This window comes from Panthera leo, chromosome E1 (genome assembly GCF_018350215.1).
Source record: "Panthera leo isolate Ple1 chromosome E1, P.leo_Ple1_pat1.1, whole genome shotgun sequence".
Taxonomy (NCBI): domain Eukaryota; kingdom Metazoa; phylum Chordata; class Mammalia; order Carnivora; family Felidae; genus Panthera; species Panthera leo.
Genome location: NC_056692.1, coordinates 17,934,254 through 17,962,248, shown reverse-complemented (window position 1 = coordinate 17,962,248; position 27,995 = coordinate 17,934,254). Strand labels below are relative to the sequence as shown.

General features: G+C 45.0%; 1 protein-coding gene across 6 annotated transcripts in view; it reads right to left on the bottom strand.

Annotated features, from left to right (window-relative positions):
* KIAA0100 (KIAA0100 ortholog) overlaps positions 1 to 27,984 on the bottom strand; it is a 31,446-nt gene extending 3,462 nt beyond the window's left edge. For 3 of the 6 annotated variants that reach the window (XM_042916548.1, XM_042916549.1, XM_042916550.1), the window contains exons 1-38: positions 27,824 to 27,984; positions 26,813 to 26,936; positions 26,254 to 26,303; positions 25,809 to 25,956; positions 25,513 to 25,631; positions 25,218 to 25,278; positions 24,862 to 25,051; positions 24,601 to 24,724; positions 24,080 to 24,204; positions 23,767 to 23,834; positions 23,508 to 23,653; positions 22,773 to 22,891; positions 22,498 to 22,661; positions 22,080 to 22,338; positions 20,763 to 20,968; positions 18,327 to 19,419; positions 17,701 to 17,892; positions 17,368 to 17,570; positions 17,108 to 17,226; positions 16,773 to 16,993; positions 16,290 to 16,480; positions 16,068 to 16,167; positions 15,740 to 15,942; positions 14,422 to 14,716; positions 11,829 to 11,986; positions 11,354 to 11,560; positions 7,179 to 7,278; positions 6,785 to 6,967; positions 6,327 to 6,448; positions 5,689 to 5,844; positions 5,482 to 5,603; positions 4,007 to 4,187; positions 3,278 to 3,364; positions 2,967 to 3,077; positions 2,695 to 2,830; positions 2,460 to 2,590; positions 2,178 to 2,279; positions 1,697 to 1,831 (exon numbers count right to left, since the gene is read on the bottom strand). In XM_042916548.1, coding sequence (XP_042772482.1) covers positions 1,697 to 1,831; positions 2,178 to 2,279; positions 2,460 to 2,590; positions 2,695 to 2,830; positions 2,967 to 3,077; positions 3,278 to 3,364; positions 4,007 to 4,187; positions 5,482 to 5,603; positions 5,689 to 5,844; positions 6,327 to 6,448; positions 6,785 to 6,967; positions 7,179 to 7,278; positions 11,354 to 11,560; positions 11,829 to 11,986; positions 14,422 to 14,716; positions 15,740 to 15,942; positions 16,068 to 16,167; positions 16,290 to 16,480; positions 16,773 to 16,993; positions 17,108 to 17,226; positions 17,368 to 17,570; positions 17,701 to 17,892; positions 18,327 to 19,419; positions 20,763 to 20,968; positions 22,080 to 22,338; positions 22,498 to 22,661; positions 22,773 to 22,891; positions 23,508 to 23,653; positions 23,767 to 23,834; positions 24,080 to 24,204; positions 24,601 to 24,724; positions 24,862 to 25,051; positions 25,218 to 25,278; positions 25,513 to 25,631; positions 25,809 to 25,956; positions 26,254 to 26,303; positions 26,813 to 26,936; positions 27,824 to 27,888 — 6,516 coding nt within the window. In that variant the 5' untranslated portion in view covers positions 27,889 to 27,984. Of the gene's footprint in view, positions 1 to 29; positions 692 to 723; positions 1,275 to 1,696; positions 1,832 to 2,177; positions 2,280 to 2,459; positions 2,591 to 2,694; positions 2,847 to 2,966; positions 3,078 to 3,277; positions 3,365 to 4,006; positions 4,188 to 5,481; positions 5,604 to 5,688; positions 5,845 to 6,326; positions 6,449 to 6,784; positions 6,968 to 7,178; positions 7,279 to 11,353; positions 11,561 to 11,828; positions 11,987 to 14,421; positions 14,717 to 15,739; positions 15,943 to 16,067; positions 16,168 to 16,289; positions 16,481 to 16,772; positions 16,994 to 17,107; positions 17,227 to 17,367; positions 17,571 to 17,700; positions 17,893 to 18,326; positions 19,420 to 20,762; positions 20,969 to 22,079; positions 22,339 to 22,497; positions 22,662 to 22,772; positions 22,892 to 23,507; positions 23,654 to 23,766; positions 23,835 to 24,079; positions 24,205 to 24,600; positions 24,725 to 24,861; positions 25,052 to 25,217; positions 25,279 to 25,512; positions 25,632 to 25,808; positions 25,957 to 26,253; positions 26,304 to 26,812; positions 26,937 to 27,823 lie in introns of those variants that run through there. The other 3 variants (XM_042916551.1, XM_042916552.1, XM_042916553.1) reach the window with 3 other exon arrangements.
* Positions 27,985 to 27,995: the final 11 nt, after the last annotated feature.

Here is a 27,995-nt window from a genome sequence, read left to right as displayed (position 1 = left end):
AAACAGGCTGCCAAAGCCCCACAGCCTACCTTATGAGAAGCAACCACCCGGGCATGTTGCCCCTGCCGACAGCTTACTGTTCCCATCCAAAGCCTCTGCCTCCTCTACCTGCTAAATCTGCTGTCCCAGTTACATAAGCGATTCCTCCCCCTGATGCTACATTACACATGAGCCCCGCCTCTTCCCTGCTATTCATGACTAGAGATGCAAGTGGATGCAGCCAAACCCCACTCATCCTCAAATCCTATCTGCCCACCCCAGTTATGAATAAGCTTATAGCCAGAACTAAAATGTGCAGAGACCTATCAGCATGGGGCCAGTGTCACACCAGAGCTGGGAAGTATCTGTGATAGGGCTTCATGGAGGAGGGAAGAGGCCATCCTCATTAGAGTGGCAGCTAGAGGATGTGTCTTGGGTTGATGGGGAGGGAAGGACACAGGTTGAACCCATGCACTTAACACACCAAAAAAAATTAGTAATAACTAAAATAGATTTTTTTCTCTTTAAGTCATTTTCTTACCATTCTCCAGGCATACCCCAGGGGGATCCATGGCCAGCCCTGACTCCTATTGCCATTTTCCCAAGTGAACTTGGCACAGATTGAGGAGGGGCTTTTTTCCCCCCAGAACCCTCATACCTCCTATACAAGGCAGTGGAATGAGGGAGAGAGCGGATCCTCCCCTCAACTTTCTGGCACAGAGGGAGAGCAGTTACACTTAGAAATATATATGTATATATTTATATATAGGTCTATAAAAATTTATCACACTTGATCAGAACTGTCCCTCCCACCCTTTCAGTTGGCCCCAAGGGAACCAGATCCTGATCCTGGGCCCAATCCCTGGGTCTTGCTCTCTTGATGCCTCTCTGGCCCTGCTGATCAGTGTGAGGTAGAACTCAGCATTATTATCCACCGTGTTCTGCAGGGAACAGGCCAGCTGCTAAAAGAGCAGTGCCTCTCTCCACAGTACCCTGTGAGCTCCTGACCACCACAAATCCTGATGGATGAGGGGAAGCGCCTCCCACCCCACAAGTCCCTGGGGCCTGAGCCAAAGTCAGATCCTGTACTGCAGCCACTCTTGCATGCTGGATCACTTGCGCCTGCCAAAGATGGACTTCTTGCCAGGGTTCTTGTTGCCCACACTTAAACCGATGAGGAGCCGGGCTTTCTCCTCCTCTTCCTGCTGTTGCATGTTGAGATCTGATTTAGTTTCTAGCTTTCCCCGGACCTCAGACCCTGTTGCAGGCTTCAGCCTTAGCTTCTCTTTGATTACCTGGTAGGTTAGAGAGGAGTAAAAGGGAAGGTAAATATTAGTGGAACAGGCAGAATAAATCACTGTGAACCAAGTCAAAAAAGATTTGTTAAGCTTACATGAAGGCACAATGTGGCAATTCAAATTATAAAATGATCTCTGCTTTCAAGAAGCTTACAATCTAATTAGAACCTATTCTAAACCTGAAGCTGCGTCAGCCCTCAGTTCCCTAAAACTCAACAGCAGTTAACATATATAAGTGTAAACATTTAAACATCTGACCAAAGTCATGGAGAGGGCAGGGATAGAAGTTGCTCACTTCATTCACCTGCCCGTTGCCAAGGCTACTTGTCTTACATATGTCCTACAATGAAATGCTCCTGAGCACAGGACCTGTTTGTCAGCCCCTGCTAACCAAACAGCCATGAACTCTGGCAGGATACCTGGGCAACCAGGGCTTTGCGGCTGTCCCTCTTGACAGCCATGGCAAAGTCTAGCCATGTCCATGTGTTGTTGTGGTACTCCAGACAGGGCAGCACAAGGTTAAGGTCACCCCAATCCACACTATTCTTCTCACCCTGCAAGAGAAGGAGGGAGAGGGGAGAGAAAAGAGCGAAAAGATCAGCTGCCATTTTTAGTCCAAAGCTAATACTTTTTTAATATATGTGCTGCTGAAGTGAACACACAGTCCAATCTAATACTTGAGTCCCAAGTCTAGCACTTTCCTGCAGCAGCAATCTAAAGATACTGATTTCCCTTTACCTCATCCTGTAACAGTACTGACTCCTGAAGGCAGCAGAGGGAACAGCAGATTATTACCCAAAGACCATCTTCACAATTTAGACTGTCGTGCCTAATTGTAATCTCTGATCTTATCTGGTTCCCTTCCCACCCTGTTCTAGAAAGTACTAGGGAGGAGCAGACCTTGTAGCTGACACACAGAGGAACCTGTGGAATCTTTATGTAGATGAAGGAGTTGTTCATGGCAGCTCGCTCTTTCATCTTGTCAATATCATCCACAGGGTGCTAGGAAAGGCAGGAAACGAATATGAGTTCTTGAAACCATCAGAAGAAACTTAGAACCCCAAACATCTCCATCTCCTTTCATCCCTGGAAAAGACTCAGGAAACAGAAGAAATCTTCAGCTGACCCAAACAGAACCCTAGGATTCTTCCATCTTTCTGTCATTAGGGGCATGTCTGGTACCTCAGGTACTTTCCGAAATGATCTTCTGACACCAGAACTCCGATTTAAGCCTTGTGCAACACCCTTCCCAGGGCCCAGTGGTGCTGCATCATCTGTTGCAATCAGCTGCCGAGGCTTAACCACTGGTATTCCTATGAAAAAGCAAGCACACCAGCTGTTGTCCTCTTTCTGAAGCTTCAGCTATCTCTGAGGCTGCTACCCCAGTCTTCCGGATCTCCACCATAAAAGTTCTCACCAGTAGTCACCAGTTTGGACTTATCTTCTTCATCACCAACCTCATCATCTTCTACGCTTCGGCCAGGAAAGAAAAAGCCCATTATTCTATGGAAGAACTGGTGTGTCAGCTGGATGGTGAGAGGCACCACATTTACCTAAAGAGGAAAAAGGCTGAAGAAGCAATTAAGCTCAGACATCATCCCTCAGTTTACCTACCCCTAATGTAACATAACACACAGATAGCTTTTGAGTGCCCTTTGTTCCTGGGTCCCCAAAGGACTGTTTACTAACCTCAAAGTGTTCCTTAACAGAAATACCCCCAACAGGGGGCCGGACTTTGCTGAAAAGGCGGAGGGCTAGCTGTCGCCCAGATTGGCAGGAGCTCTGGGGCCGTAGGACTACCTGTAAGATAAAGAGTGATAAGTCTACCCACAAATCCCTGCAGACTAAGAGGAAAAGCAACAGTCTTGCTAAGCTAGACAAGCTTTCACCTCTCAGATCACCACAGTATTTCCCTTAGTGGGTTTATGGGGAAGGGCCATTACAAATGCCCTGTGTTAGGAAGCATGAGAATGGGGCAGGAATGGGGAAATAAGACTTGCCTTATAGACAGCATTGGGGAGGAGGTTGTTCATAGTGAACCAGCCCAATTCCAGAAGATGTTCTGCTGTGTCATCAGACTTATTCACCTATAAAGACAGATTCCCCCCCAACCCCACCCCACACACTATTATAAGTCTTTCTCAGGAGCTTGCTAGAGAATTGCTACATATCCTGTTTTCAGGTTCTCCATATGTTTAACCCCAACCTTTGGTATCCCTTTCATCTCCATACAGTCAATTCACCCTTTAATCCAGTGTTTCTCATGGACACTAACAAGAGCACTAAGTGCCAGTAATCCTTCCCAATTACTGTGATAGTCAAAAATGGTCTCACTCATTTCCAAACTCCCAGGGGGAAGGAGTGTGGAATAATGAATCATGTCTTCTCCTCCACTGGTTATTTATTGCAGGAAAGCTGAATGTCAGTATAGAATTAATTCTATTCCAAGCTGGTATTGGAAGATTACTTCTTTCTGGGCCATATTTCTAGGGATAATCTTATTCAATGAAAGAAGCATTTGATCAAGCTCATCTATATCTGTATTATTTAATATTACAAACAACTGTGTCTAAAGGGAACTCTGCTCATGTATCATCATTAATAACCGTTAATACCAGCATTAGTAATCATATAATAATTAGCCTCTTTGTTTCTCCGAGTTAAGACTCCTGTGATAGGTCAATGTCTCTCAATACAGCTGCCTTTATGTGATTGTATATACCCGATACCTTGCTGTAGAGGAACCGCTGCAGCTCCAGTTCAGCAATTCCTAGCTGTCCATCTTCCTCTGTCAGACGCCATCGTGCCTGAGCAAAGTAGAACTCAGTGCGACGAACCACACTCACATCTTCTTGTTGCTTTCGCAACTCCATCTTATTGGCCTGCTGCAATTGGAAATCCTTAAAACACCTATAAATGGACAGGAGGGCCAAAGCCAATAAGGGTAACAGCATTTGGGTTGGGGGTGGGGTAGAATGCTCTAGAATGATGCAGGAGGTAAACCCAGAGATGGACCTATTTTGGGACAGCTATTCCCTATTTTTTTCACTGGATTCATGCTCCTCACACCCTGGGCCATGGGAGAATAAATCCCATCTTTCAAATTTTTCAATTCCACAGTTGTTGTTGTTGTTTTTTCTTAAGTTCCACACCCATCTTGAGAAACTTAACAGAAGACCATGGGGGAAGGGAAAGGGAAAAAAACAGTTACAGAGAGGGAGGGAAGCAAACCATAAGAGACTCTTAAATACAGAGAACAAACTGAGGGTGGATGGGGGAGGGGGTGGGGGAGAGGGAAAAATGGGTGATGGGCATTGAGAAGGGCATTTGTTGGGATGAACACTGGGTGTTGTATGTAAGTGGTGAACCATGGGAATCTACCCCAAAAACCAAGAGCACACTTCACACACTGTATGTTAGCCAATTTGACAATAAATTATAAAAATATGTATACATATATGTATATATGTATACACACACACACACACACACACAAGTATATATATATGCGCTAACTATGCCACATGCTAACCATGTTAAAAAAAAAAAAAAAGTAAGTTCCACACCCAGCATAGGGCTTGAACTCATGATCCTGAGATCAAGAGTCACATGCTCTACTGACTGAGCCATAGAGGTGCTGCTTTTTTTTTTTTTCCAAGGTTTTATTTTGGGGGTTTTTTGGTATATTTTGAGAGAGAGAGAGAGGGAGAGAGAGAATCCCAAGCAGGCTCCCCGCTGTCAGTTCAGAGCCCGATGTGGGGCTCAAACTCAGGAACTGTGAGATTATTACCTGAGGCAAAGTCAAAAGCTGGACACTCAACCGACTAAGCCACCCAAGTGCCCTCCAGGTACTTCTTAATAAAATAATCTCTGCCCACTAATAAACCCCTACAATTGTATCTGCAATTGTGCTCCTTACTGACCAACTTCCAAGATATTTTATTTTCAGTTCACCTGCATAGCACCAGGGCCACAAGAGCTATCTTTCTGAGCTGATTTTCTCCTTTCCCAGGAGGTACTCTAATGAGGAGCCAAAGCAGGGGCTCTCCTGTTCTCAATCTCTTGGCCAAGACCAGCAACGCTCATTCGGGAAGTGCCCAAATCTACATCAGCCTTTGATAATGCACAATAGATCTAAAGCAAGGAAGAGAAATCAATTCCAGCTGGGGCACTAGAAAAGGGCAGGGAAAGGATGCTATGGCACCTGATGAGGATATTCAGCTCTTCACTTTCCAGCTGTAGGTTGGCCTTCTCCTGGTTTAGCTGCAACTGAAGCTTTTGGTTCAGGTCAAGCAAGTTCTCATTCTTGCTGTCATCCTGCAAAGACTAGGGAGCCAAGGCAGGAGAAACTGAGAGAAGATCTCCTTTGTCCTAGGAGAACACCCTCTCCTCAAACTGCCCTGGTGACTACCTTCATGATAGAATACATCTGCTTTTCCAGCTGCCGTATTTGGGCCACATGCTGCCGCACGGCCTCCTGCAAGTGTAATATGCTGCTGCGCTGTTCCTCAGGATTGCTAGAGATCTCAAGCTGGAACCTGACTCGCTGCTTCTTCTCACTATGCTCCTGAAGGAATGGAAAAGGAAATGAGCAAGGTTTCTTAATAGACATGTCTTGTAGTAAGGTGAAATACAGAAAGGAACAAGAAACAGGGACCTCTTCTGGAAAGCTTACTTGTATCTGTTACCATTAGTAGCAAGCATAAAGGGTAGGCCAATGCAGAAGACATAAAGATTTCACAATAAGCCAGTGCCACAGGGTAGGGATAGAGGTGATAGTGGGGACCAGTTACTGTTTTTAGAGGTATTAAAGTGACTCAGCAGAGAACTGACCAAGAAAAACCACACATAAACAAGCTCTGCAGTCTCAGAAACACTCAGACCTTTTCTAGACAATTTCAACTGCTGCTATTGACTAACACAGGATGTACTCACCACAAGGTCCTTTTTCAGTCTGAAGCATGGCTTTTCTTACTGGACCCCAAATAAAGCACAAGGTCTGTCAGTTCCTGTGAGGTTAACTGGCATTCTATTAGGGCCCATGCTCACCTTCCGCTTAGGTTCTACGTGGAGCAGCAGGTTGTTGACGATGTCTAAGATCATGGCATACTGAGCCGGGTTGGTGGAGATTTCCAGCTCATGATGAATAAGGGTGAAGGTATCCACAGCTCCTAGGTAATTGATAGCAGCTAGGTAAGAAACTCAAGTTTCTCTCTAAATATCGACCCCATCTTCTAACCCATATTTGGTATTAGTGAGAGATGCTCATGGGTAGAAATAGGTTTTCTTATTTTAGAATTAAACAATATCCATTCATCCCAGTTCCCTCCAACAGTCCAGTTTATTCTCTTATAGCAGAACTTACACAATGTAGAGCAAAGTGAAAGTGTTAATGCCCAGGGCACAGTGGGACTTCTAATAACACTACTAACTCAAAACCACTAAGGAAATAGCTACTTTCAAAAATTCTCTAGTTCCCTTCTAAAAGCCTTTCAAGCCCTGAATACCTTCCTGTTTCTTTAGGAGATCTTCCTTTTCCTGGTTCTCATGAACCTCAGGTGGCTTAATCTGAGTTGCTAGCTCAGGATCAATGTCATGGCTGTAACTAATATAGTACATCCGGCAGCTACAGCGTGAAATGATCCGTTGGACTTGCTGGGCTTGTTGCGCCTCAGCTGGCTGGTTCCAATCTGGGAAGAGGTGGGAAAGAGATAAGAGAAAAACATTTTCAATGGAGGTATTGTGAGAACCTCCCAGCCATATGTGATGTTTAGGGAACTCCAGACACTTGCTTTCCCCCTAGCCTAAAACAAAATGGTCCTATTCCAGCATATGTTAATTTTAAGAGTATGTAAGAAAATGCACATCTAACAACATGATGGGGAGTAAGGGAGAGCTGACCTGTGGTGGTGGTAACCATGCCTCCCACTGCCTGCCCGCTCTCCATCAGCTCCTGCACAGAGTCCAGACTACGCTGCCGGTGCTCCTCAATATTCTTTACCTGAAGACAGAGATACAGGCACCTTTAACTCCTAGCCAACTGGGACACAGATGATTATGATGCAAGTAATACTATCTAAATTTCCACTGCCTGGAACAGCTTGAAGGATCTCCCAGGGTAGAAGACATACATGACTCCCTCCTGGCCCACCACCTAAATTCTCCAAACCCAGATGAGTTACATGTCTGCAGGCCTAAGACCAGAAAAGCAAGCTAGGTTAAAATCATATCCTATCTGGGGGCACCTGGGTGGCTCAGTCAGTTAAGTGACTCTTGATACCAGCTCAGGTCATGATCTCACAGTTCTTGGGATCAAGCCTCACATCAGGCTCTGCTTGGGATTCTGTCTCCTTCTCTCTCTCTGCTCCTTCCCCACTTGTGCTCTCAAAATAAATAAATAAACATTAAAAAAAAATCCTATCCCACCTCACACCCATTACAATGGCTACAATCAAAAAAAAAAAAAAAAAAAGTGTTGCCAAGGATGTGCAGAAATTGGAACCCTTGTGCACTGTTGGGGTATGTCAAATGGTACAATGGTACTATGGAAACAGTATGGCAATTCCTCAAAAAATTAAAAATAGAATTTTTGCTATATGACCTAGCAGTTCCACTTCTGGATATACACTGAGAAGAACTGAAAGCAAGGTCTTGAAGAGATTTGTACACCCATGTTCACATGGTATTATTCACAATAGCTAAAATATGGAAGCAACCCAAGTATCCACTGATAGACAAATGGATAAGCAATTTCTTGTACATACAACAGAATCCAATCCTAAAAAGGAAGATGCTAGAACACGAACAAACCTTGAAGAGATTATAGGAAGTGAAATAAACTAGTCACAAAAAGACAAATACTGTATGATTCCACTTATACAAGGTACTTAAGAACAGCCAAAATCATAGAGACAGAAAGTAGAATGGTGGTTGCTGAGGACTGGAAAGGGGAAGGGAGGTTATGGTTTAATGGGTATAATTTCAGTTTTATAAGATGAAGAGTTAGGGAAATGGATGGTGGTGATGGTTGAACAACATTATGAATGTATTTAATACAAACTTAACTTTACACTTAAAAATGGTTAAAACCAGGGGTGGCATCCAACTCTTGATTTCAGCTCAGGTCACGATCTCAGTTGTGAGATCAAGCCCTACATCGAACTCTGCGCTCAGCATAGAGCCTGCTTGGGATTCCCTCTTTCCTTCTCTCTCTCTGCCCCTCCTCTGTTCACACTCTGTCTCAAAATAAATAAATAAACTTTAAAAATGGTTAAAATGGTAAATTTTATATCTTACCACAATAAAAAAAAAATTTTTTTGAGGAAAAAGTCAATCCTGTCAAGCACAAAAAATTTCATCAAAACCAGTGACTTTCCCACCCACTTTGATATTCATGCAATTGTGGTTTTGCTGTTTTCTGTTTTCAGACAACCACTCTGACACTGTTGCCCATGGGGTAAAGGGAATGAATTCTTTTGAGTCTCTCTGCCAAGCTGAAGTCAAAGTGAATAGTAGAATGAGTGATATGAAGACCATAAGCAGATCTGCCAAGTCACAAAAAATTTCATATGGGAAAGGCAAGATCAAAGTACTCCCACCAAACTCAGTGAAGGAAATCATAAGCAAAACGAAAAGACAACCTACTGAAAGGGAGAAGATATTTGCAAATGATACATAAGGAACTCCTACAACTCAACACCAAAACCCCCCCCGCCAAAAAAAAATTAATCCAATTAAAAATGGGCAGAGGACCTGAGTAGACATTTTTCCAAAAGAAGACATACAGATGGGCTAACAGACACATGGAAAGATGCTCAAATTCATTAATCATCAGGGAAATACAAATCAAAGCCACTTCACACTAAAATTGCTAGTATCAAAATGAAATAACACATCTTGGCAAGGACGATGAGAAAAGGGAAACTGTGCCACGTTAGCAGGAATGTAAATTGGTGCAGCCATTCTGGCAAACAATACTGAGATTCCTCAAAAAACTAAAAACAGAAGTACCATACGATCTAATAATTCTACTTCTGGGTATTTATTTGAAGAAAATGAAATCATTAATTCGAAAAGCCCTATATTTAATGCTTATTATGTGTATTTATAATAGCCAAGATACAGAAGCAACCTAAATGTCCTTCAACAGATGAATGGATAAAGACGTATTTTATATATACACAATGGGATACTACTAGCCATAAAAAGGAATAAAATCTTGCCATTTTTGGCAATACAGATGGATCTAAGGGTATTATCCCAAGTAAAATCAGACAGACAAAGATAAATCCTATACGATTTCGCTTATATGGGGAATCTAAAAAACAAACAACAAAAACAGAAATAAACCCATAAAGAACTGGTGGTTGCCAGAGGGGAGGAGGGTGGGAGGAATAGGTGAAATAAATCAAGGGGATTAAAAGGTACATACTTCCAGATATAAAATAACTCAGAGATGAAAAGTACAGTACAGGAAATAGTCAATAATACTGTAATAATTTTATATGGTGACAGATGGTAACTACCCTGGTGAGCATTTTATAATGTTTGTAATTGTCAAGTCACTATGCTGTACACCTGAAACTAATATGTCAACTATACTTCAATTAAAGAAACAAAAAAAACCCTAGGATATTCTACTCTAATGCTAATATCACAGCCTGAGGAAAAAAAGGGTTCACATGTAAAAGAGGGCATGCCTAAAAGAAGCAGAGGCCCGGAAAATGCTAGAGATCTTGCATAGCTCATCCTGCCCACCTCTGCCTGAGTATACCTTCTATGCCTACCTCCTGAGATTAGTGGTAAAGAGCACTGCTTGCCTGAATCACAGATGTAATATATCAGCATGACCTCTCATAGTACCAATAACTTGACCCTTACTTGGCTTGACATCTGATTAAATGATTACCTTGTGTGTAATTACACCTGAGGTTGCTTAGATTGAGCCCTAAGGTTGTTGGAGTAAGAAGCACCAGGCAGGGAGGACAGAAAAGGGATTAGCTTTTTCCCCACTGAGTAGAATGGTAAATGAAGTTATCCTATTGGTCCTTAAAGAGGTAGCTGGATCCAGTAACTCATTTGGGTGTACCATGCCCAGCACAATGTGGACACTTCACACCGGTTAAGTAGGAACAATGCTGAGTATTAGGTACATCTTATAACTATTAGATCTCCTATTATTCTGGGAGAATATCCTAGAAATTATAAAGCAAATTCAGTTTTACTACACTGAAAAGAAAATCTATAGCCTAGTCCCTGCCAACTGCTCATAATTCCACCATCTAACAAAATGCTGTCTTGACACACTTAGACCTCCTCTGACATAACTTTTTAAAAATGGTGTAATTATTTTCCATCTAAATGAAGCTTTGTATTTTTCAAAGCAGTTTCTCACCCTTGATCCTTTCAACAATCTTGTGAGGGGGAAGTATTAACTCAATTTTACAAATAAAGGCGACTTGGGGCCCTGGGGTGGCTCAGTCAGTTTAAGCCTCTGACTCTGGATTTCAGCTCAGATCATGGTCTCAGAACTGTGAGTTTGAGCCCCACATTGGGCTCAGCGCTGACAATGCAGAGCCTGCTTGGGATTCTCTCTCCCTCTCTCTATGCCCCTCCCCTGCTCTCATCTCTCTCTCTCAAAATAAATAGATAAACAAAGTAAATAAAGGTGACTCGCCCAAAGGCTCATGGCTACTATAACAGCAAAGGTGGCATTAGAACTCACATCACCTGAGTCCTAGACAAGCAGTCTTTGTATTCAACCTTACTGCTTTGCTGAAACTAATCAAACATCTTCATAAGAGAAATCAGAGAAAGGGCAGATAAAGAATTTATCTAAAGTTCTCAGGCTTACTGCCTGTTTTCTTGGCTGCCTGCTGATTAGTGTGATTTATTAGCAGAGGTCAGCAATCTTCTCAAACGTAAAAAAGTTCCAACCCATTTTATTCTAGTGCTGGGAAACAAGAATTTCCCTCACAATAAAAAAGAACAGCAAGAGATTAAAAAAAAAGAAAAAAGCACTATGTGCTCACAGACCACAAATCAGAGACTGCCTGCAATTCCTGTATTTGACTAACCTCTAACCAGAGCTGTCGGCCATCCTGCTCAGTGGGGCTGCTTTCAGTGGTGGCAAAGTACTGCATGCCATCCAGTAGGCAAGTCCAGGATGTCTTTTGCTTCAATGTGTCACCATACCAGGCTGGATGGTGTTGGCACTGCAGCAGCTGAGCTTTGGCAGCTGACACAATGACACAGCCTTCTGTCTCCGCTCCACGAAGAACCATCTATGCCATAGACAGGAGCAGAATCATAGCACAAGGGCCACCAGGGAAGATGAGAAGGTCAGTGAAAGGACTGTATCAATGAATGCAGCTGGATCTAATTCTGGCTTACACTATGGTTTTAGAAATGGAAGGATTATCCTGGATACCTGGTGGAAGGAATAATTGTTTGGAGCTCTATCTGCCCATTCTTATTTGGCGCTGGGAGAAGGTGAACACATATGATCAGGATCTAGCCCAATGCTAGGGTGCTCTGGTAAAGAGAAGTTACCTGGCAATTAACCAGCTCAATAAGGCAGTTTCGGTTATATATATCATCCGTCTGGCAGGCAGCGATGCCACACAGTTGATCACTCACACCTGATTCCTCTTCTGTGAACACTACAAACCTGTCTGTCTCTTCAATCAGCTTCTGCAACATGTAGGCACCTGGCAGAGAAATAGGAAGTGGAAGAAAGTCACAATCTCAAAGGAATATGGGCAATACATCTAGGGCCAAACCGATCTTCCTTCAATTTCTCTAGAAAATACTCTCTCCAACCTGCAACTCCAGCCCACCCACTCCCCTCCTTGATCTCTGAGGGCAAAATAAGGGTTGTCATTTCATTTCCTCAATTTTAACAAAAATAACAGATTCCCAAGAGTGCTATATAATAGCAGCATTTTTTTCTCTTAGGTATATCAACCTCTGTTTACTCTAGGATCTTTCTTCTCATTTTGTTCCTTATATTTTTCATTTTATATTATTTTAAATGTTGTTTGTGGACCACTCCTTTCCATATGAAACCACTCCTTTGCCATTAGTGCCACTGTGTTCTCATAGCTCTACTGCTTCCTACGATTATGCCTCTAAATCCTCTTCTCCCGTGTCTTAGAAATAAGTATCTCCTCGGGTTCCCTTCTCTTCCTCTTTCTTCTAATGAGTTTTTCTAACAGAGTGTTATGGTTAGCAGCATCCAGAATCAGACTTGTCTGCCTGTCCTGTATTTAAGATCCTATCTCTGCCAGTTACTCGATTGTGACTTTCAGCAGCTTGCTTTAACCTGTGTCTCAGTCCCCTTGTCTGTAAAATAATAGTAACTATCTCATAAGGTTGTTGAGGGAATTTAATGCAATAACATACAAAAGTATTTTGCAGAGTACCTGCCACACAGAAAGCAACTATTATTATCTACTTGGGATTAACTTTTAGCTCTATGCCGAAACTCCCAAAGTCTTCACCTCTAGTTCTAAGCTTTTAGATCCTCATTTCCAGCTGTTGGTTAGACATTACCTAGATGTACTACTTGCACCACAAACTCAGCATGTCCAAATCTGAACTCAACAACCCTGTTCCTCCCCGAACTTTAGTATTTAGTATCCTCTGGCTCTCCTATCTCTGATATTACTGTTACCATCATGCTAGTCCCAGATTCAAAGCCTCAGTCATTATTGCTTTCTATCTTAACTCTTTCTTCCAACCAGTTGCCAAATTTCTTAGTACAATAACATTTCCACCCATCCCCTCATCTCCATTCCCACTGCCTCTACCAAGTTCAGGCCCTCATTACATGTTGTTAGGACACCATAATAGTTTCCTTATCTGTCTCTCCACCTCCAGTTTCTTCCTCTCCAGTCCTCCTCCACAGCACTGCTAGATTTATCTTCCTAAAAGTAAAGTCTCATGATGACACATCCCCATTCAAAAACTTTCAGTAGTTCACCACTGTCTACTGAATAAGGACCAAAAACTCCTTAGCCTTGTATAAAAGACCTGTGATGGTCTACCTGTGATGGTCTACCTGTGATGGTCTATGTGCAGCTTTCCTTTCCAGGATCTTCCCTCGCTCCTCGCCTTAGTTACTCTCTATGCCAATTGAAACAGATTGTTCGCTCTCCTTTGAACATACGGAGCCTTACCAAATCTACTCCTATTCAGGATGCCTTGAATGCCTTTCCTCCCCATTTCCACAGGTTCAAACCATACTCAGCCTTCAAGGTCCAGCTCAAATGCTACTTTCCTCGATAAACCTTTCCCTGATTGCACTCCCTCCTTCATTCCAGTCAAGAACTCCCATATACTTTTTTCTCTTTTGATTTCTCTTTTGATATCACTTTCCACCTTGTTCTTAAATTTACCACGAACTTGCATTCCTCTATACTTATTCCCTCTCCTTAAAACGCCCTCTCCTCTTTTCTTGCCTGCCGAACTCTTATTTATTTTTTAAGGCCCATCTCAATGATCTTTTCTGGGAAGCTTTTCTAGATTTCCCTATGCTGATTTAAATACTTTCTTCTTAAACATTCTTAAAAAGCATTTTCATAATGAAATAATAATTTACATGTCTGTCTATTAGTTTCTGAGCTTCTCCTCATTTTTATATCCCTAATGTCTAGGGTTATGTCTGGTATATTATAAACCCACAATAAGCTAAAATGAATCTATGAATGAATGAGTGATTGGGAATGAATGAATGAACTAAGCTCATCCAGAGATGATAAACTTGTTGAGGCAAGTAGAATGTCATTCGTTTTATATCTCTCACTGAACCCAGCACAGTGTTTTACGCCTGTTAAGTACTCAATATTTGTTAACAAATTAATTCATCAAACCACACAATTCTTTAATCATTTTTCTCCCTTACTCATCCCGTTCTGGCCCCATCACTCCTTCATGATCCTCTCCTCCTTCCCACAGGATGACACCCTTTAACTGCCCCTATATCACGGCTATGTAAGTCAGAGGTGACCTAATATGGAAAAAGAATAGTTTTCATCTCTATATCTAGATGGAACCAGCCATGATTTAGTCCTCCCAGTTCTTGTTCAATCCTATGCACATATCCTACACCTAACTCTATGAAGTTTTATTTCCCCCAGCTTACCTCCTGAGGACCCCTTATCAGGCTGTCCACTAAAGCTGGGAGTGCTGACGGGAGGTGGGGCTGGGGCACTGGTCAGAACACTCTGCTTTGGCTTTTTAGCTGGCATCTGGGGATCAATCTTTAACCCCTTCAGGGCCTCCGTAGAGAGATTACGTTTGAGTACAGCTGCCTTTTTATAGCCATCATATAAACCAAAGGCAATGTCCCGATTGGTGGTTGTCCAGGAAGCCCGTAAATCTACCAAGTGCAGCTGGTGTGTATGAAAGGCAGGATCCCCAACTCGAGTAGAGAGCTCCTAAGAAACAGGAAAAGAACCACAAGGTAGCATGGAAATTCCCACTATTTCTCCTGGACCACAAAGGCAGAGGCAAGAAAACAAGCTTGTTGAACAAGAAATCTGTTCTGGGGGAGAAAAGAAGACCCTGGAGAAAGAAAAACTAAGTGGTCTTAGTTTGTGCATTAGATTGCATTCTGACTACATCCGCTATATTTTAAATGATTTAGAAAATTTCAACACATGGGGCGCGCCTGGCTGGCTCACTTGGTAGTGTATACGACTCTTGATCTCCGGGTCATGAGTTCAAGCCCCACCTTGGGTGTGAAGCCTACTTTAAAAAAAAAAACAAAAAAGAAAAGAAAAGAAAATTTCAACATAAAAAATCTTTCTTTAATTAGGAAAAAACAACAACAAAAAATACCAAAGAAGGTGCTAGGAAAAAAGTTTTACTGTTTCTTGAAAGGCAAGAGACTATCTTTAGGAGACGGAGAGAAGGAATATTCAAAAAGAGGTACGCTGATACAAATGATAATAGTGAGTTCATCAGACAGTAATGATATTTTTACTTGGAATACAGTTAGAAACGTTACCCAGGACTTAGCTTAAAACCTACTGCTATGGACTAAATTGTGTCCCTCTCCATAATTCATATGTTGAGACCATAATCCCCAATGTGATAATATTTGGAGATGTGACTTTTAGGAGGTAATTAAGTTTACATGAAGTCACAAGAGTGAGGCCCTTGTGATGGGATTAGTGCCCTTATAAGAGACACCAGAGAGCGTGTTCTCTCCCTCTCTTTTCCTGCCATGTGAGGACCCAGCGAAGGCAACTGTCTACAAGCCAGGAGGAGAGCCCTCACCAGAATCTGACTATGTTGGCCCCTGATCTTAGACTTTCCAGCCTCTAGAACTGTCAGGAATAAATTTCTGTTGTTCAAGCCACACATTCTTTGGTGTTTTGTTATAGCAGCCCTGTAACAGCAGACTAAAACACCTACTGATAAAAATAAGGTAGCAAAGAGACTGTGTCAGGCGGTACCTCCTCAGCCGTGCGATTGCTGTGCCGTTGGTAGGTGAGAGAGGACAGGCTCAGTAGGTGGGTCTTTGTTACCAAGGGATCAAGGCAGTGATCAGCATTTTCTTCAGTGGGTGAAGCCATAAGGTGAACAGTCACCTGACTTAGGTCACTAACCATCTGGGTCACACTCCAGTCAGAGATGAGACGCCGCATCACTGTGCCCGCTGAGAAAAGGAGGCATACAGAGCCCATGCAGACCAGTACAGAAGAACAGCGTGGGACACATAGAGGGAAGAGAAATGTGAAGGGCAAAGAGGGTAGGAAAAATGAAGGCAGTCTTTGACCTTACCTTGAGGTATAAGCCGCTGAGTTCCCCTAGTGAAGACATGGCCCTGACTGCACTCAATCTGGATGCCCCGTTGCTGGGCAAATGAGGCCCAATAATGCACCTGGCAACAAGAGAGCATAATACTGAACAAAGAATGACATCAGATGATTAAGATGGGAAAAAACACAAAAACGAGGGAAGGGGAAAGAACTGAAGATGTCACCAGGGCTGTCAGAGCCTGACCTGTAGCTGGGGAAAGAGTGCAGTATAGGAAAGCTGCTTGTAGTGCTGGCCGAGTTTCTTTTTGCTAGGTTTCAGGTTATTAAAGAGCTTTCCCCTACAGATAGGCCTTGTGACACTAGTCCAAGTTGCCCAGAAGTTTTGCATCCAGCGCAGGGTACTACTATATAGCAGAATCCGGGGCTGGGATATCGCTGCAAAAGAAAGGATAGACATTTCCTACCTGTGGTTAAAACACAGAGATAAAGCTAGCTTCAGCTTTTAGAGGTTTAAAAATCCAAACAGCATTCAGCCTCACACTATCCCCAACACCCGTTCCTTTTAAAGATTTAAGCTTTGTTTTCACCAACCCTCTCTCAGAAAAGGTCCTAATCCAAATCCTCCCTTGCTTTCCTTATCCCCTCCCCCAAGGGTCAAGTTGAAGTCCTCGGTGTTTAAGCCCATCCTCCCAACCCTTCCTCCCGCTGCCCCAGACCCAAGCCTCACTCCCACTGTGCCGGGTCAGATCCATCTTGATGGAGAGATTGAGGTTCTCAGAGCGGAATGCCCGGTAGGAGTCATGGAGCTGGCCCAAGGGCACCTCAGGCAGGAACTCTGGAGCCCGCAGAGTGACACCATGGTGATCATGGGGGTTCCCATGGCACAGCCACTGCAGGTCCAGTGTCATGCAGAGGTCAGGCAGGTGAAGGAAGCAGCAGTCATCATACCTGTCTCACAACAGAGTCCCAGCCCTCAGTGCCCTGGTCACTTGCAACCCCCTGGCCCTTCCCCACTCCCTCCAACCTGAGTCCCTCACCCCGTTGAGGCATTACTCCACTCACTTAGAAGCTGTTCTCACGTTGACATCCAAGTCACCCTTGAACACAAACTGACCAGGTTTCCAATGAAAAGACAGGTGGCTCCACTCCCAGTGCATATTTTCAGTTGTGTTGTACGGGTCCTATAACCATCCCCAACAACTTGGTGAGATCTGGATACAAGTATCCTCCAAACCTCCCAGATCAGTACCTTTTCCTCTCCCTACCATGTGCTACACAGGCCCCAACCACACCATCCTAGTAACTCCTCTGGAACCCCTCACCTCAGTAGCCAGCTGGTGCAGATTTGCCTGTTCTATGTCCATGTGCCAGTCCCCATGAAACAGTAGACGGCTCTTGTCCCACCAGGGCAAGGGTGGGCTGGGGTCAGCTGAAGGCTTGGTCAAGAGGTCCACAGATTGGCTAATCAGGGTCCAGGCTGGATCCCAGCACGGGCCCCATACCACTGTGTACTGGAAGATTTCCGCTGGGACAGAGGGGCAAAGGGTACAGCTTGTTACACAACTTCTTTCTTCACTCCAGAAGGGCCTCAGCTCATCTCCCATCCTAGCAACCACAACATCCCTCAGCCAAACCAACTGCCTTCCTCTACTCACAGCGGAAGTCGTGGTAGAACTTGAGTGGGGGCATGTTCCTCTCTACTGCCACATTACCCCATGGAAGCCCCAAGTGCAAGATCTGACGCCGCCGGGAGCAAGGCTGACCACTCTGCTCGGTGCCCACAAGTCGACCCATCAGCCTCCAGTCACGGATCTCAAACAGGTATCGGGGATAATCTCTTATCCGAACTGTTATTACAGGGAGGATATACAATGGCTATTCAGAGGACTGTCTCAATATTCTCAAACATTTTTCTCCCCCACCACTACTTTTACCCATCTATTTAACAAAGTCAACTGAGAGAACAAGAGCTGGCAATTGACAGAAAAGCTGAAAAAGGGCATGGAGACACTGAGCAGATGGTGAGGGGAATACCACTGAGATCCAAGGGGTACACCAACCCTGAAGATGACTGTGTTAGCTGTCCCTTTATGTTAGCCAAGCAGTTTCAGGGTGAAATTCAGGAACAAAGAAAGGGAAGAGGAGCCCACCCATCCCACTCCACCCATCCCACAACCACCAGAGTTCCCAATATAACTGAGCTCCTCTGCATCCACTCAAAGAGCTTCCTGGAGCTGGGAGGGCAAACACCAGACTCTGCAAATAAGGAAGTACTGCTTACCCAAAAATGTCTTAACACTGCACTTGAGCATACGACACCACTGAATGACAAGATCTACTCCCTCAGCAGGGAAAGGGCTGCCTGGATCAAGCTCTTGAACTTGCTCTACCACACGCTCAGGGCCATGGAAGGAGACATCTGCCAGAGCTACCAGCTCTAGCCCCGCCAGGCTCCAAGTGAGCAGGGCCCGGCGCATAGGTGTGTTGCCATAGAGACGACGGGAACGCTGAATGTAGATTTCAATGTTTTTATGTTCCAAAGAGGCATAGAGCTCCTCAATTTTGCGGGCTGGCAGTAACTCCCCATGTTGCTTCCGAAGGGCAGCCACCTTGGCATCCAGCAACTGCAGCCTTTTGGCACTCTCCTTACTTTCATCCTTCATCAGTTCATAGTTATCACGAAGTTTCACCTCAAAAATGTCATCCAGGAAAACCCATGAGAAGTGCTGAACCTTCAAGAGTAGATCCGGTGGGAGTGGGGCAGGGCTTGGAGAAGCCTGAGCATGCGTTCCTCGATGCAGCCCCTTCAGCCATTTCTGAACTCCCACAGCCTCATCCAGAGTTCGAGAGAAATCGTACTGATAAGGAAACTCCACTGAGACTGATCCCAGGGACAGGAGCCAAACACGGTTCCGGAGGGTCTGCAGCACAGGGAAGGGGTTCCGGTGGAGGATCATCTCCTCCAGTTCAGGTAGCAGCTGTACTTCCACCTCCTTGAAGTTGAAGATGTTATTGCCATCAAAGCCGGCAGCCAGCTCTGGGCAGTAAGCCTGCAGTGAACCCCCATGCCTGCTCAGCGACACACTCTCTGCAGCCAGGGTAATGAACTTGTCCTCAGCTACAAAAGCTGTCAGCTTAGCTGTGCTCACCTCTAGTGTGAGGTTTAGGAGCCGCTTTGGAGGAGATGGCTCAGGGAGATGACCTTCTGGCTCAGACGCAGCCTCTGGAGTCTCTAGTGCAAGGAGTGGAACAGTCTCGGGAAACAGAGTGGCTCTTAGTAGGTCTCGGCAATGCAGGGTAGCCAGGACGTGCTGGTACAGGTACATGTGATCTGGGGGGCTCCAAAGTAAGGTCAGCCCTGCACCACACTGAACCTTCAGGGAGCAAGAGAAAAGGATCTGTCAGTTACAATATCCCAAAATAGGAGAGCTGACCGGGAATATTATACAAGCACACCTGGGTCAAGAACCATCTCCACTAGGAAGTATTTCCTGAGTAGCCTCATTAGTTACTCCTTTGCCTTGTTCCCCTTAGCACGAATGTGCTGAGCTAACGGTTCTTGTTTATCTTATGTGTAAGAGCACTCACACTTTTGAATTCTCAACTGGATTCTAAATTGTCCGAGAGTAGAGATCATGTGTGTTGATTCTTTAATATCTACCATAGGATATCAGCTATGTACAGCAGACAGTTAATCATTTGGCTTTATATTTCTGTCTATGAGTTATTTTTCTATAACAGGCTCACTCTGCATAATAACCACTGCAACAATCAATTTGAAAATGTTTTATGCATTGATTGCATCTCAATTCTTAAATATAAAAAAGACTGACCACACAAATCAATACAGCAATTGATTTACACAAAAGTATGCTTCAAAGAAGGGAGTCCTTGTCAGCTTGGAAAACAAAATCAATTCTGAATAGTGAAGCAGAGAAAATTTAAATTCCAGAACAGAAAAATTCCTTTGAGTTCCAGCCTCTAAAAAGGCAACTCTTCAGTTTCCAAGGGAAGCTGAAGCCTGACAATTAGGAAGATATCCCACACCTCTCCTAAGAGGGTTCCATGTCCACCTGATAGTCTGAGGAGAAAAATCTTGGAAAGCCTCTTAAAACTTGCCAGTGCCTCCATCTTTAGAGCCATTCCAGCCTTTTATTTTTATTTACTTATATTTAAAGATTTTATTTTTAAGTAATCTCTACACCCAACGTGGGGCTCGAACTTAAAACCTCAAGATCAAGAGATGTATGCTCCAGCAAGTGAGTCAGCAAGGCACCCCTCCCTTCCAGCCTTTTAATGAGCTGGGTGCTTCAGGAAAGTAACACCAGATCATGATCTTTAAAAAAAAAGCTACTTATTTTTCAGAGATATGCACTGAAATGTTTACGGTTGAAATTATACGTCTGGTATAGGTCTGCTTCAAAATAATCCCAGAGCGGGAGGTGGATGGCAGAGTGTAGCTAAAACACATTGGTCCTAAGCTGGCAATTACTGAAGCTGGGTATGGATACGTACAAGTTCATATGTTCTAATTGTGTGTATATTTTACATACCACAATAAAGAGTTAAAAATGTACAGAACAAGCAAGGACAAAAAGAATAACACAAGGTGTCCTATTTCTCACAGTTTGAGTTTCACACCAGACTCAAAAGACTGGGAAATGCTCTAAGCCTAGGGAGAAGCCAACCTGACTCCACCTCCCCAAAGAAGCATTACCTCCAGGGAGCGGATGCTGCTGTGGTAGGTGATGGACAGCATGGAGAGGCTGAGCACGGGAGTGGGGATGTCAGGAGCCTTGCAGCACGGCTGCATCTTCTCTGTGACGGACTTCACCAGCGCAAGCACAAGTCCCTGGACACCCACAGTGGAGGTTTCAGCACTTCCCAGGATAGTCAGCGTGTCCAGTCGGACCTCGGAAGCACCTAACATCCAGAAACCATGTCAGCATCGGTTCGCAGCTCTCAAATGGCAACCGCAGCCCTCACTCTCCTTTCTTATTTATTCCCTCCACTCTAGCTTTCTATGTTACCCATACCTCCCTAAGATCATTCCTCATGTTTCAGGGAAACTTTTCCCTTCCTAAATTAACCTACCTAAATCTGGCAGACCCAAAGAAGCTCCCTAACTGCTACAAGGTGCCTGGAGACGTACCAGTTACTCTCTAGAACTAAACACACACGGAAATAAAAAAAATCAATTTCTTGATCAACTATCAAGGCTTTTTTTTTTTAATGTTTATTTTCTTTTTGAGCAGGGGAGAGAGAAGGAGAGAGAGAGTGGAACAGAGGATCAGAAGAGGGCTCTGTGCTGACAGCAGACAGCCCAAAGCAGGGCTTGAACTCACATATTGTGAGATCATGGCCTGAGCCTAAGTTGGACACTTAACCAACTGAGCCACCCAGGTGCCTCAAGGCTTTTTTTTAAATAATGATTTGACTTTTTATTTTTTTAATACAATTTATTGTCAAATTGGCTTACAAACAGCACCCAGTGCTCATCCCAACAAGTGCCCTCCTCAATGCCCATCACCCATTTTTCCCTCTCCCCCACCCCCTTTTTTAAATAAATCTTGCTTAATATTTAATAGCTCCTATAGACCTTTAAGAAACATCAAGAAACCCAATAGTTATGTAAGACCTTCCAGTATCTCATGCCTTTAATTTAGAAAATTTTCACATAATCATGGGGCACCTGGGTGGCTCAGTCAGTTAAGCATCCAACTTCAGCTCAGGTCACCATCTCGCAGTTGGTGAGCTCCAGCCCCAAGTCGGGTTCTGTGCTGACAGTTCAGAGCCTAGAGCCTGCTTCAGATTCTGTGCCTCCCTCTCTCTCTGCCCCTCCCCTGCTCATACATGCACATGCACTTGCTCTCTCTCCCAAAAATAAACATTAAAAAAATAAAATTAAATAAATAAATAAAATAGAAAAATTCACATAGTCAGCTTCATTAAATGAAAAGGCACAGACTGAACCAGCATAATCTGCTTAGGTTAGAAACTACCCACTTCGGTACAGACTTCCTGTCCCACTTACCAACCAGGGCAGAAAGGGTGAACAAGTTCATGTCCTCCACCTTCAAGTCCACCTTCCACAGTAGTGACACAGATTCCCCAAATGAAGACTCTCTAGAGACAGCGGACTTCCCAGACTGTATGTCCATCAAGGATAAAATGCGAGAGAGACACTGGGCACAGGTATCTGATGCTTCTACCTGCAGTCCTCGGATGGTACAATCAAGAAACAGGGTATCTGACTGGGTGCTAGACAGGCCCAAAGGTTGGTTATAGCTACCCTAGAAAAGAAGCAGAGGGAGCCCCATTATGAGCATGCAGACACACAGTTCTATAATACCCTGATGCATCATATTCTGCCAAAAAGGGGCTCCATGCTCTAAAGCAGGGCAGGACAAGGAAACTATATGGGGCTCCTGTTCACCAAAGTCCCCACCTACCTGTAGTGTGAAGGAGTCCAGGACAAGTGCCTCACCCCAAACATGCATATTGGGTGGGTGGGGTGCCCGCTGAATGTGAGAGTCACTGCCCACCCGCCAGCAGAGGTGGTCCACAGTTAGGACGCCGCGCTGATGGATACTCTGTGGCCTCAGGTGCTGGTAATCTGAACAAAGAAGGTGGGAGAGAAGAGTTCTGTGGAACCACTGTGGCCATCAATTGGGCCCAGCTTCACTAATGGACAGATTCTTACTCCTTTTCCATACCAGAGCCTTACCTAGAGAGATGGAATTGAATCCCAAGGCAAAGGGTGGTGTATCACCAAGCTGAATGGAAACGTTGACATTGGAGATGGAAGTGCTAAAGATAATGGGAGCCAGGATCTGGGGGAAGGTTCTGCAAAGGGACAGACATCACTGTTTGGTAAGGAAAGAATTCCAGCTTCCCATTATAGAGAGACACCTGAAGCTCTCCAAAGTCAGGGTGAGTTTGGTTGTGATTCTTAGAATGGAAAACAACCAGAAAATTAAAAGACTGAAATTTTCAGTTTGCTGTTTACTGCTACTCCCAACAGTAATCTGTAGGAATGCCACAGTTACTAGGTTGAACCACATGAGACTGCCATTTCATAGGTCAGATATGAATGTCAAATATAGACATCGGCATATCGTATGATTCAACCTAATACAACCAAGGGGCATTCCTTCCAAGCCATGGAAGGTGACATGACCGACCACCTTAAAATCTAAGGCAGACAAGATACTGTGGATCATTTAAGTTCAGTTCAACAATTGTTTATTTTGTATAATAAGGCACTATGCTGAGCAATAACGACATAGAAACGAAAAGGACCTCATCCTACCGTCAAAGAACCTAGTATAATGGGGAAGATCTATAAAATAGAATTGCTACTGAAGTAATCAAATACACATTTAACACAATATGCCACTTTAGACCAAAAGAATCTGAGAATCCACCTGGTAAGATGGTGGCTGAAAAAGATTACACTGACCTTTTTTTTCTTTGTGTAAGAACAGATGAACTAGACCCTTGGGTCTCCAGTGCTAGCATGTGCAGCCAGTGAGAGAATTCCTGGTGCCGGTAATGAATAATGCAAGTATTCAAAACCAGGGAGGCTAGGAGGTCGATGGTGGTCACCTGAAAATAAATACCAGAACTGTGGGCTTGGGTTTTATCTCATTAGCTCACAATGCAACGATACAGGGAGAGAATAGAGAAAGGAACGATTCTTGGTATCACAGTCATCACACCTGCACACTGGCCTTGAGGGAGTTGAGACAGACAATGCGCTGGCGGCTCTGGGACAGCAACAACCCATCTGTAAGGGTAAAGAGCAGATCAGAGAAGAACACTGGGGAAACAAAACATAAAACTAGGAGAGGGTCAGAGGCAGGCAAGCAGATGAACAGATTATCACCCAAACTCATGAATTGGGGCTATTTTCTCTCAGTATGTTCTCTCCTCTCCATCTCCAGTTACACTGATATTAAACTAAAAAGACCAAATGGGGCACAGGGGAAAGAGTGTCTGGTACTCTCAGTACCGACATCCCCACCCGTGAACCTTTCAGTACGAGTTCAGTGTTCATCTGTGCCATATCAGAGTTTGCTGTGAAGCTTCGAAGAGGCAGCTGGTCCTCATCACGGTGGTACAGGAACTGCAGCAGCTTCAGTGTCCAATTCAGGTGCCTGGATGAGAGACAGACTCTGGCTCAGAAATACGTGCCATTCTGGGGTGCCTGGGTGGCTCAGTCGGTTAAGCGTCTGACTTTGGCTCAGGTCATGAGCTCGCAGTCCGTGAGTTTGAGCCCCACATCAGGCTCTGTGCTGGCAGCTTGGAGCCTGGAGCCTGCTTCAGATTCTGGGTCTCTCTCTCTGCTCCTCCCCCATTCACACTCTGTCTCTCTCTCCCTCCCAAAAATAAACATTAAAAAATAAAACAAACAAAAAAAAAGAAATACATGCCATTCTTACTCCCTTTCTCCCCACAGACAAACTCAGTGCAGCTACTAGGCTGGTTACAGAGACCCCAGCATATAGCTCCAGTTATCATTCTCCGTACTTCTGTGCCAGGAGAGATCTCACCTCTTTTGACTGTTCATGGACAGCACCACACTTGTGATCTCCATCTTCACTTTGACCTGGTCTGGCAGCTGCTGAAGGAGGTACAGGCCAGGCAGAGCTGGCTCAGCCAAGTTCTCTGTCACCTCTGAAAACATAAATGAATAACACAGGAGCAATGAATCCTGAACACACTCAGGTCTCCCAAAATGCCCCGTCCTCTTTGGCCACGTCTTCCACATAAAATAGGCTAACCCAATGCCCAATATTAGGCCGGGGCTTTACCTGAACAAGGAACAGGTTTGGGTGCTAGGCTTGGGCTCTGGCGCAGCAGCTGACTATGGAAAAGGCCCTCATGCAGTTCAGCATGGAGTGTCCACATATCCACAGCAATCACCTTCAGTTGCCGACTGCTGATGCCCACCTCTAGACACAACTTTAGGGCCAGTGAGAGCTCCGCTAGGCAGGTGTCCTCCTACAGGGAGGATAAGCCTCTGAGGTGTTAAGAAGTAGGCAGTTTGGGGTCAAAATGCAATGGTCTGGAACACCACCTTGAGAGAATCCACATAAGAACACAGAAGCTCCTTCGTATCTTGCACCCAGAAGGAAACAAGGCATCTGAATGACCATGGCATACTCACCAACTGGCCACTCTTTAGAACTTTGCTGTTGATCTGATTTAGGCTCACCTCACATTTCAGCCTGGGAAAGGAAAAAAAAAAAAAAAATTAGAGTACTTGGCCCCTTTCCTCACCATTTAAGTTCAGTCAAGCTTTGCTGGCTGAAAGGAACAAGGCAAGGAGAAATGCCTAATCTCAACCTCTCCTCAACTGCTACAGGATGAAAATCTGACACCTTAATAAGAAAATTCACCCACCCTAAAACAATTTTAAGACAAGAATGGAACTACCTGACCCTCTTCTACCCAATGGTTACCTTTTCCCATCACTGTCCAAAAGAAAGCTGCTTTCTCTGATCTGAATGTGCCACAAGGACTCAGAAGTAGCCACCTTGAGAACCATGATGTTTATAGAATCTACGTGAATGGAGAACAGCTAGAAGAAGCAAAGAAGAATAATGATTAATATCAAGGCACTACCTTTCCCTCCTAACAGAGAAAGAATAAGAGGTAGCTCTTGATATGACGTTCCCAAAAGAGTGGAAAAATCCACCCATGACTACAAAGCCAGCCATCCCTACTACAGTCCAGGAAACTGGGAGAAGTATCTCACCTGACAGAAGATCTTCAGTAAGGATGGACTAAAGGACAGTTCCTTTTGATGCACCCCAGTGCTCTGAGAAAATGGGGCAAACAGGCCAGAAACCTTCTGTAGATCCGTTCTGATACGCACTTCTCCAAAGCACAATGCCACATAGCGTCTGTTCAGAAGAGAAACCTCACTATCATCAGGTCCACCCTTCCCTAGCAGTCTCCTCCCCCCCTCACCTTCATTCTCTCAACCTCCCTAGAAATATAGCTCAAATCATGGATAACAGTCTCATAGTAGGTATCAGTATCTGTCTCACGAAATAACAGCTTCCAGGCTAAAGGGGAGGGGGAGAGGGAGACATCAGCAAAACCCCTCCTTGGGTTGTGAGGCCTCTGTAGAATGTCATTCTGCAAACTCCAATTCCAAAAGATTCCCCAAGGGAAGAGTAAGGATGTAGAGTACTCACGGCAGGTCATGGCTAAGGAGTTTGCTGGAAATCCACAGGCTATCAATTTCCTGAAACAGTGTGGGAGAAAGCTTTGTACATTAGCTGCCAGGTAAACCATTAGCGGCTTGACAGACAGGAAAAGTTCTACGAGGAGGAAGCCCTTCCACTAAATATTTTCCACTCCATTTCCACCAACTTCTCTCCTGAGCACTATATCCTGCTCCTCACAATGACATTGGCTCAACTTGGTTAGTATTCCTCTTTCATGGATATGTTGCTGTTTCCCCTCTTAAATTAGAACAGTAAGCTCTTCTATTTCCTGTTATCTTTGTTCTGTCCTTACTTCTGTATCTTTCTTATTGTACCCTGCACACTCTGTGCCTTATAAGGATTTTTAACTCAACAACTTGCATTGATCCCAGCGTTTCCAAACTAACTCTTAAGATCATCTTGGCAAAGGGGTGCCAAGGCTGGGCTAACCAGGAAAGTCACCCAGAATTTTTTTAAAAAGTAATAAAAAGTTGAAATTCAGCTGGGTCCACCCACACACATACCCAGGGAGTTGCCCAAGACTCACCACTGTTTGCTGGTGCTGTTGAAACTTAAGGCTGACATTCTGGATCCAAAAAAAGGAGCCGATCTTTAGCTCCGCCTGCAGCTTCCGCTGACACCACTTGGTGGCCAACCGGACCACAAACCACCTGCAGAAAAATCCTTGTGAGTTCACAGGACCCTCTCCCAATTTGGGCTTTCCTCATTCCTTGCTGGTCCTAGAAGGCCTTGCAAAAAGGTCATGTCCTAAAGCTGGATCTTCTGAGCAACTCTCCAGTCTCCCAAAACAGCATTCTGTCACTTACACTCAGCCACAAAGATCAAGACCCTAATTCTGTAGTGTCCCCTTCACCCAGATGAAATCAGACAAACTACAGTCCACCTCCTAAGTTGGGGACAAAGAAAGCAATCCTTCCAACCCTTAGGAACCCCAGATGAAGAAAGAAGAGGCCCCAATAGGATTCGAAGTACAGGCAGCTGTGTCAGATGTGCCATCAAATACTCCCCCACACAGTCCATGTCTCCGCCCTCTAGACAGGTGTCAGCGAGAAGGCGGTGGGGTCACACCCGGCCGGCTCAAATGCCGTTCTCTCCTGGGCAGCCAGACCTGTTCCGGCTCCTAGGGAGAGGCTGCAGGTGCCCTCTGCACTCGATGAAGGGTGCACTCAGGGGCGTGTGGAGGGAGAAAGAGACACCACCAAGCCGGGGCCCCTATACACACACACACACACACACACACACACACACACACACACAACCTATTCAGCTTCGAGCCTCAGCATCTCCTCAGGCCTCGCCCGCTCCCTGTCTTCCCTACTCCCAGGTCCTCGGCGCCAGCTCGGGTCTTACGCCCCCGCTCAAGCCCTCTCCTCGCCGCGCGACCCCTCCGCGGCCCTCCTCGGGCCCTCCCCCTCCGCCGCCTGCACACCGTCCCCCCCAGACCCCTTCCCCTCCCGCGCGCCCTTCTAGCGCGCCCCCCCTCCTCAGTCTCTTTTCCTTCCCCAGCCCCCGCCCGCTATAGCCGGGATCCCCTCACCGGCCTAAGAAGAGGGCGCAGAGCGCAACCAACAGCAAGGCCAACAGCGCGGAGAACAGGGGCATTCCGGCCCCGGCCCGGCCTGGCTCTGGCCCCCGCCCTGCCGGGCCCCCCCTCCCCACGCCGGCTCCGCTCTGCGCCGCCGCGGGCCGACCAGCCGCACGCGCAGGAA